Source organism: Bactrocera tryoni, chromosome 1 (assembly GCF_016617805.1).
Source record: "Bactrocera tryoni isolate S06 chromosome 1, CSIRO_BtryS06_freeze2, whole genome shotgun sequence".
NCBI classification, from domain to species: Eukaryota; Metazoa; Arthropoda; class Insecta; order Diptera; family Tephritidae; genus Bactrocera; species Bactrocera tryoni.
This window is the reverse complement of record NC_052499.1, coordinates 84,944,714-84,954,498: the sequence shown is the minus strand read 5'-3', so window position 1 is coordinate 84,954,498 and position 9,785 is coordinate 84,944,714. Positions and strand designations below refer to the sequence as shown.

Genomic DNA, 9,785 nt, shown 5'->3' with positions numbered 1-9,785 from the left:
TATTTACATATTTTCTCTATTTGCAAACAAAAGGAGTAATAAACTTGTTTGGTACATAAATTTTCATCAATTATATTTAGCTTTAGTCATGTATGTATATATGTAAGTGTTGTAGGAGTGTAGGTACGTGTATGCAAAGACAAAAATATATCTGGATACCTTTTCGTATCCATGTTCGTAATTAAGGTTAATTTTTTCCTTTGTTATTAAAAAGTAGACACAATTAACCCTAAAAACCATTTAAGTCCTATCTGCGCCATCCAAATATTTCGGTTATTCGATTTGCTGCAGAAGTTAATAAGCCCCCCGCAAGGCTTGATTGTTGTGCAGCGACGTTCCTGACTAAATCCGAATCATCAATATCTTGCTCATTTGGGAAATTCGGTACTGCCTCCCAACCCGAGCGTAAAGAATTTTCATCTGCAAAACATTTTATAATGTATTTCAAACATAAAAATTGTGTCAATCTCACCTTCCGATTCTGATTCAGTCGCCGTTTCAATACCCTTAAGCAAAGAATCCACCGATTTCATTAAAGGTGCATTCGATATTTCATAGAATCCATGGCGTCCTAAATTGCTCTTCTCTACATCCAAAATGGCCAAAACGTTTTCCAATGTGTGATTTTCATTCAGGTTTCGTAATTGCACCTGTTGTGTATATGCGAGGTACATGATATTTGAATTTAAACGCGATACTTTGCGCAAAAATTGCTCTTCGTTGAGTTTACGGCAAAAGTCACTGTAATTTACATATATAATAAGCATATGTTTAGAATATGTACATTTCCGAAAGTTGTGATTTCTCTTACCTATACGACACTTTAAATGGCAATCGCACATTCAGGTAGAAACTCAGAAGCTCTGTCAGTTGCGTTGTGTACGTAAGTGCGCCAATGATGCGGAATGCGCTGGTGCGACTCGGTGCAACTTGATTACCTTCATTCTTCGGTACATCGTCCTTGTTATCGGATAACCAATCTAAGTAAGCTGTATAATCGCCATTAGCGGGCAGTGAAGGCGCTACAATAAGATATTGCATCTCGCTTATTCCACTACCGTGAAATACCCATTTACCACGTATATAGGAGGTATTCTTGGCATCTGCCAATTGCTCCATAGTTTCACAATCATTTTTTCCAGTGACCACGGTATTAAAGCGCTTCTCATTTTTCAACACAACTTCCGAAATCGGAAATACGTATTTAACAAGTTCATTTATATCGTGTCGTGTTACTTGCTGCACCTTATCCAATAGACCAGTATACCGTTCCCGCAATTTATTGATCTTCTCATATCTATCGAAGACGTAGTCACCTAAAGCTTTTACCTTTATAGGATAATTAGGCAACTGTTTACGCTTGTCGAAATTTACTTTAGACAACTGATCCTTTTGCTCTTTTCGCTTCGTCAAAAACATTTGCTTCTCTGATACTAATCTATTAAGCAGTTGAATCCTTTTCTTCTTCTGCTTAATCTCACATTGCAAGTTTTCGCTGGAACGTTGCTCTCGCATATACTTTTCATAGCGATTATTCAAATCCTTGAGACCACCTTTTGTTTTAATATATTTTTGTTGTTTCTCGAATAAACTATATGAAATACAATCATTGATGGTATATATTAACAAGTATAGGTTAAATATGTCGAAACTCACTTTTCCTTTTGTGTACAACCAGCAACATTACTGTGAACAATATTGCCATTGCGAACACATGAACAGCAGTGGAAATTATGCTGGTGCTGTGATTTGGTGCACAGTGGGCACCGATACCTTAAACCCAGTATGTCTTCTGGGTTTGTGCGACTGGCAGAATCCCTGTAAACATCCTCACTTGAACTAGACACGTGAAATCTCAAATTAGGTGCGTTGATGCTTTCATCGGACGACGTTCTGGACATAGATGCCATAACATAGTCGTCCACAAAAACCACAACTAACACTACCAGCTACCTTTGCGCTGCGTCACAGTTCCTTTTCTCTTTCAACACAACAGGTAATAGTATATCTGTTTTAACGCATTTGCCATATTATTACAGAATATGCTGCAACACTTTCAATTATTATTCCTTTTGCTTAAACACTACTCCAAAGTTTTTATTGAACAAAGTATTTACAGTTTATTTCAATGGCTTGATAGCTAAAATTTTGTTGTCTTTTTTTCCACAAATATTGCAGTTGACAGTCAGGGTTGCAGATGCACAAATTGTTAAGCAGTCGCCTGTCTGTTTTCGAGTTGCGAAATCAAATGACAAGTTTCAGGTAGAGAGGTTGTTTAAGAAGTGATCGCCACAGGACAAACGCATAGTTTGCTTTGTACCTACATGATGATGTCAAACTTTTTGAAATATGTTTTTTGATATACATACATATGTACATAGCTTACTTACTAAATCGAGTTCTGAACACTTTAATTTTGTTGTAATAAGAGTTAAAACAGAATGTAAATTCACTTTAGTTAAAATTAATATTGTACTCTGAGATATTTATTGATAGTGAGGTCTTTCTCAAGCGGAAAATTCAAAACTAAGAGATATTAAGTTATGACCTTTATCGTGGACAGCACAGTTAAGTATTATTTATGTTTACATGTGTTATCAGCTGGTAAAAATGCCATATGATAGTACAAAGCAAAGGGTGTTTTTAATTGTTAGGAGTACGTATCTACAGGGTGGCGTAAGTTTTTTTGTGAAACGGAATTGATTTGCTGGTGTAAAATTTAATGCAACTGTTTAATTTTTGGACAGCAATACTTTTACTCTTAATAACTTGGTATACTTACATTATTTCTTCAAACACTGTGCACCTATTCAAATAATGGAACATTTGTCACTTAAAATCACTAAATGAGGATTATAAACCTATCTTTTTAACTTCAGGCCACAACCCGTGCGAAAAAAGAAGGCGAAGGCATAAAAACAAATGCTAAAACGTACATATATTTGTACATATATTCAAACGGCTTGGAATTACCCATCATTTAGATATGGACATGGATATTTCTTAATAAATTTATGTAAACTTGTATTGTATTAAAAATATTTAGAATTTATTCAAATAAATCATTGCACATATTAAATATATTTAGCACATGCAATTGCATTGTGTTTTATTTTCCAAAGAAAGCGGTTGCACGGTAATTTACAGAAAACAGCTTAATAAGGTAGGATATACATACGTAAGTATGTATGTATGAATAACCTCCAATAAATTAGAAAATGCGAAAACAATTTTTTTTATATAATTTGCTTTTATTCGGTAATTAAACTTTTTGCAGTCGTTAAAATCAAATCGAATGATCCATGTACTAGACTGGACCCTTTGGATCCATATATGTAGACATTTAAAGTAGAAAGCAATATTTCTCCACAATTTTTGCTGCATAATTTATGGTAGAAAATATTTTATTTAATAATCGCTGCCCAAATAATTTATTACAACTATAATATAATTTGAAAATACGAAAATAATAGGGGCAATGAAAAACTAGTACAAATGCAAAATATAGCAGGGCTAAACCGAAATTAACACAATTAGCGCAAACTAGTTGATTAGATTAAATTTAACTTAAAAATAGCAAAAAACGCATGCTTAAATGCTATGTATACGTTTGTATGTATGTAGAATGGATTCTTTGCATATTGTCTGATAATTGCAAAAAAACAGTAACTAATGATATAAATAAATTAAGTGATCATCGAACTGCCGTTGAAAAGGAGACCTAACGAATACATAATTGTTGGCTGAAGATACATGTGTGCCGATTACAATCGCTATTTGAATTACAAAATATTACACATGCTCCAATTTAATATCGCCATCTGCTCAATCGACGTCCGCATACATACATACATATGTAAGTATTATGCAAATGCGCTTTTGCAAAGGTAGCAAAACAATTTTTCGTCTAAAAGAGTTTAGTTCTTTGTATTTTATGTTGTTGCTCTACTTTAGTTGCATTTATGTAAATACTAAAATCTAATTCGCGACTGTATTTGCTGCGAATCTGTTGATTGTTGGCTTGTTGGTGGCAGCGTTGATGACGACGGCGGAGATGTTGTAGGTAAAGGCGGTTGTATCAACGCTACTGGCACATTTGCCGAGGCAGACGACGGTGGTGGTGGTGGTAGTTGTGGAACTTCCATATGTGTTGGTAAAAATAATGGCAGTGGTGGCAAAGCGCCAAATGGGTGCTTGCCCATAGTCACACCAGTTACAGTGTTAGTCGTTAAGAATCCCTCGCTCGCAACAGACTGCGCTTGCGCGAAACACGAAAGCGCTGCTGCCGAAATATTGCTTAAATCGGCTACATCAAATACTACTGCGGGTCATTGAGCGCAGTGATCTTTTTTCGACCCATTTTGTGATGATGTTAGATTAGTCTTTTGTTTTTGCAAATCCTAAAATATTACAATTTCGGAATTAATAAATAAAAAACGGTTATAATTAAAAAAAAAAAATCGTTTATTTTTATATAAAATTATTGCCTTACCCCGAGATCCTTAAATGTTCGAACAGCTTGCTTTTCAAAATTTGAAACTCCGCCCAACGAATCTATTTGTTTACTCTTGATGACTTGACTATTATTGTTGTTCGTGTTACTATTATTATTATTGTTTGTTATGGTGGACGAACCGGATTGGAATACATTCACTTTCATGTTGTCCACCGAGTAGTTTGAAGCTGCATTTTTCTTGTAACGCTGTTTTTGTGACGGGCCCACCTGTGCCCTAACGGTAGCGGGGTAGATACTAACGATCTCCACGCCATCGGATTCACTACTGCTCTCCCGTCGATTTGGTGCATTTAGCACTAAGGCAGTTTTTGTGTTGGGCATTGCCGTTGTTGTGGTGTTACTATTGCCCGGCCGCAATATATGTTGTGACGTCAACAATATATCGCTGGGACAACGGTAGTTATCTAAATCTATAACTTGTACGTTTGTCTCCCCAGATTTGGAATGTTTAGATTGAGATGACATAGTTGTCGACGGATTGACGCTGGTTGGGATCGGTAACGGTGGTAGAATGGCGCTAGATGCTTTAGCTGAGGTGATGGCGGTATTGCTGTTCAAAACGTTTTGCACACCAAATTCTAAATTTGTTGTAGCAGGAGTAAAGGAGGGTGGCTGCTGTGGCAATTGTGGCTTTTTGTTGTGATCGTAGGTGCTGCTTGTACTGGATATATTACTTTGTGTTTGCGGTTTTGCTGCCTTGGTAGCACCTTTTCCACCATTCTTGCGCTTTAGACTATTCGAGGCGCTACTACTTGCTACAGATTCCGTGTCGGAGTTCGCGAAAGAGCTACGACTGCCTGTAGCGAATTCCTCAAACTGTTTCATATATGCGTTAGTGGCTGCCGCATTTTGTGTACCACCGCTGGTAGCACCCGAACCAGCAGTGATATTTGCCACTGTGGAGCTTCCCGAGTTGGAATTGCTACCGTTGTCTTTTTCTTTCTTTTTCTCTTTTGCCTTTTTCGCTGCCGTTTTGCGTTTTTCAATCTCTCGTTGGAGTTCTTCGAGACGCATCCAATCTTTTGGCCACAGTTCCACGACCTTTTCCCGCAAAAATACATTGATGAAATCCTCAAGAGTCTCTTTTCGTGTGCCCAGCACAGGATACGAAGTCCAACGTACTTGATAAACGTCGTAGAGTAAGTTTCTAGAATACCATAATATTAATTGAGTATTATGATTTTTGGAAAGGATTACTTACCGTAAATTGGTATTCCATGGGAATTTCTTTTTTGGCAATTTTGGTGGATGCTCAGCATTCGTATTGATGGCGCTGAAATATGATTTAACTGTTATATAAGATCGTTCAAGATTGATAGAAAGGATATTATATTTTTCTTACATTTCAGCTTGTTTCCGTATTTCTGCTTCGAAATTCGCAATAACGCCGGGCATTGCTTCAATGATGGCCTTACGTAATTTACAAAGAGCTCTTTTGCTTTTCATTTTTTCTTCCTTAATGCGCAGCTGTTTCGCTTTACGCAAGAAGAAGTATTTAGGCAGAATGAGATGATACTCCAAGTGTGCAAAAACCATGTTTCTATGATTCTTTTCGATGCATAACAATGCCTCATCGATTCTAAATATAATTTACATATATAAAACTATTTTCTCTTCAATATACATATACTGAGTTTGAACTTACTTTAAAAAGACTTCGACTAGCGAGTCGTCAAACTGGAAACGTTTACCAGTCATATTCTTCATTTTTACGATTTCCTTAAACTGTTGAACATCCGCAATTATTTCAGCTTCGATGTCTGGAAGCTTAGTATCGCTGGTGCGCAACTCTAAAATATACATTTTGATTATTTCAAAGGAAATTAATTTGGTTATTTAATTTGTAACATACTTTCTGTGCTTTCTCCAACGCTATTTTTCACTTTCTTCTCTTGTGGTTCGCTATCGTGGGAGTCACTGTCATCACTGGATTCGTCCGATTCGCCACTAGTTGAAGAATCGTCTTCATCGGATGATTTACTAGCAGTTCCTTTTAATTCGCCGTTAATTGCTTTTGCTTCAGAGTTGCCGCTTTGTCGACTACCATTTCCGCCTTCTTGCATTTTAAGGAAATTGTCACGTTTTGCTTTGAGCATGTCCTTGATTGTTGTTGTCTTTACAACTTTTTGCCGACCGCGCTCTTTTTCTGAATCAGAACCCACCGACGATGGTTTGGGTGAATTCGACGTAGACGAAGTACCGATTCCAGAATTTTTGACATTTTTCCCCTTCTTAGTATTACACTCCGGGTTGGTCTTTGGTTTTTTTGTCGGATTAGCATTTGAATTGGCGCGGGGACGTTTTTCCTCAGGATGCGATATGGCACTACCATTTTTGTTGCCCTTTACTGTGTCAGCACTGGACACTTCACCATCTGAATCGGCATCTTCTTCAGCATCTTCATCACTGCTGGACGAGCTATCCGAAGAAGATGAGGATATGACGCGCTTTCTCGGTCGATTAGGCATTTTTATAATTTCATCCGTTTTCGTAGTCGTCGATTCATTGTGAAGTTTTTGGAATTCCAAAGGGCCACAATTGATGTAGAAGCCACCTTCAATTGTTTCCATTTCTTCTGGAATAATTTCATCGTACTGTGAAATATAATTCGAAATTAATTATTAAATATAATTGGTTAATGACAAATTTTGGCACATACTGCTTCTGTGTTATCTATAAAAGAATCAGATTCATCGTATCCTAAGCCAATATCGCAGAGGTCATCTTTTTTGCTACGACCGCGGCCGCTACTGTACGCACTACCGTATTTCTTTTCTAATTCCCGCGCAATTCTAGCAACATCATCGTCATTGTCGTTGAACGGATCAGTGAAACCATTTGTTTTTTGTTTCAATTTTTTCTGCTTTTTCTACATAATTGAATAAGTATACATTTTCTAAACTTTTTTAACTCGAAAATGGAAAATTACCTTTTCTAAATGCAATAGTCTGGAATAATTGAATTCGGGATACTTGCAAGAATCTGTAGGAAACAATTCTATTGTAAGCCGCATAGATTTATTATTTTTGCGATCAGAAATCGCATCCGTGGTGCTTATCCCATCTGGATTTGGCTCTCCAGAGAGAAAATCAACACCGAAACGAGAAGTAGTCGTTGATAAAGCACCGCCGCTTATTGTTCCTATAACACCGGTAGCAGCGCTCCCCCCAGCTCCGAAGTTGGATACCGATGTTGTACTACTTACAGTTGTAAATGAAACTCTCTTCATTTCAGACATTTCCACCGAATTATTATTTTATTTCAACAGAGATTTGTAAAGTTATAAAGTTTCCAAAGTATGGTGAGCAACATTAACAAACCTGACAACGTGACTATTCATTGCCTGTGTACATGGAAAATGTTAAAATTTTATTATTCTTTCCATTCACAGAATATATTTATAAAAATTAATTAATTCGTTGAACAAAATCGTTTTTTGTTTAATATGTTTAAAAATTATGTTTTCTCTTCTTTCAATGCAACTATTTTCCTTTTCTTTATGCCATTGGCGCAATTGTCTTTTATTCGCTTTACCACTACATTTATTGCAAGAGTAAACGCACTCAAGCACACGCACCACCTTCTCTCGTCTATTTGTTCCCTTGCTTCAATCAACACTACTCCACATATCACATACAATATACAATACTACACTGTGCTGCTGCTTCAGGCGCTGCTTAGGCTTCTGCTACCGCGAATACTTTTTACATATCTGCTGCATGCAGCTCCAGGCCGACGACGTGACTAAAATTTTACACACTTTGTAACTTACTGAACACTTTCTTCTCCAACTTTATTTAATAACAAAACTATTTATTTTCGATAAAGTGCAGATTATTTATCACTCACAGTTTGCAATTATGCAAATTTGCTAATTTTTCAATCGGTTCAATTTTTGCATTTTGTTATTTTGGAGCATCCACAAAAGTCTTTCATTCTCCTTATTCCATTTCGCGGTTGATTTGGTAAAATGTAAAATATAAAATACTACTTTTTGTAAAATGCAACCGAAACTCTTTTCAGAAAGTAACAAATATTATTACTAAAGGAAGCGCTATATATATATGCAGTTAAAGCCAAATACGGTTTTCAATGAAACAATATTGATAATCAAACTAATAATAAATTAAAGGTGGAATTATTTAAACAAATAATTTTAAGTAAGTGATCTTATATATTCAAATGACTGTAAACAATTTAGGAATAATAATTGCAACTCTATGCTGCGAAAATACTAAATATCGTCCAAATGCAAATATTCAATTACTTTGACATTTTGCGAATGTCAACCAAATGCAATTTCACAAATATGCATTCACCAGAGAGCTGCCAGAAATGGAGCAAGCTAAATGTTTTGAAATGAATGACACTATTTTAAGTTAGTTCGAAAGTATGTAATTTTTTCGAAAATAAGTATTTGTGAAGTTAACAAATAAAACAAACCTTTCCGAAAGTTAAAAGTATCAATAGAGCCACATTATAATTTACATGAGATACGCAGAAATATTGTTTGTAGCAGTTATGGGAAGTGGTTTCTTTAGTAGTAAGGGGCGTTTTTATTAATTAAAATTGGGATCAAAAAAATATTAATCAATAACGAAGAAGTTGTCCATCCGTTCCCGATAAAACTGTATCCATGTAAGTGGCTGATCAAGGTCATTCCGCAGTATGTTGGACTGCCGCTATCTCAACAAATACTGTGACTATATGCGTTACCTGCTATACCAAATATAAATGTTTCTTTCGGAAAGGATGCACACTCAGGTAGTAAGTGATCACGTTACTGTAGTCACTCAACTAAACATCAATTTTATAATAGAAACGTCAGAAGTATAAACATAAATGCGAGATTCCAAATAAACACTGAATATCTCAATTAGAAATAGTCCCAATTATGGAAAATTGGAGGATATAATTCGAATTGTATTAAGTTGTCATGACATATTTTATTGATTGAAGCGATTGATTGCAATCATGATTCATGCTTCGGCTGGTGTTAAGTGGTGGGTGGTGTTTTTGAAAAGGACATCTGGCAACCTGCTGGGGAATAACGTTCATCGACTTCTTCCACTTCTCATTTCTCAAAAGCAGCAAATGTAACGATAAGAAAAAGACACGAAAAGCGTCAAAAAGTGAAAAGTGAGGAATTCTGCGCGAGAAGAAAGGAAAGGAAAAATTCTTGTGTGAAAAATTGTTATTTCGAAAAAATATCATCAATTGAAATAAAAGATTGTTGCATTGACGAACGCTGAAATGCAAGGAGTTGTAT

General features: G+C 36.0%; 2 protein-coding genes across 6 annotated transcripts; both read right to left on the bottom strand.

The window, feature by feature from the left end:
* Positions 1 to 44: 44 nt before the first annotated feature.
* On the bottom strand, positions 45 to 2,241 carry LOC120782837 (beclin 1-associated autophagy-related key regulator). Its single transcript, XM_040115362.1, has 4 exons — positions 1,657 to 2,241; positions 812 to 1,591; positions 473 to 741; positions 45 to 420 (listed from the first exon to the last, which is right to left on the bottom strand). The coding sequence occupies exons 1-4, from the start codon at positions 1,908 to 1,910 to the stop codon at positions 248 to 250; spliced, it is 1,476 nt and encodes a 491-aa protein (XP_039971296.1). The 5' UTR covers positions 1,911 to 2,241; the 3' UTR covers positions 45 to 247.
* A 1,667-nt stretch (positions 2,242 to 3,908) lies between these two features.
* Positions 3,909 to 8,467, bottom strand: LOC120774335 (yemanuclein). Of its 5 annotated transcripts, none has more exons than XM_040103905.1 (9): positions 7,837 to 8,467; positions 7,446 to 7,781; positions 7,176 to 7,385; positions 6,369 to 7,110; positions 6,162 to 6,306; positions 5,859 to 6,095; positions 5,718 to 5,789; positions 4,493 to 5,663; positions 3,909 to 4,400 (listed from the first exon to the last, which is right to left on the bottom strand). In XM_040103905.1, exons 2-9 carry the CDS (start codon positions 7,752 to 7,754, stop codon positions 4,329 to 4,331), a joined length of 2,958 nt encoding a protein of 985 aa, XP_039959839.1. In that variant the 5' UTR covers positions 7,755 to 7,781; positions 7,837 to 8,467; the 3' UTR covers positions 3,909 to 4,328. The 5 variants fall into 5 exon arrangements, with proteins under 5 accessions (XP_039959839.1, XP_039959849.1, XP_039959859.1 ...); XM_040103915.1 differs by having other exon boundaries at positions 7,446 to 7,859; positions 8,051 to 8,467; XM_040103925.1 differs by having other exon boundaries at positions 7,446 to 7,859; positions 8,154 to 8,467.
* Positions 8,468 to 9,785: the final 1,318 nt, after the last annotated feature.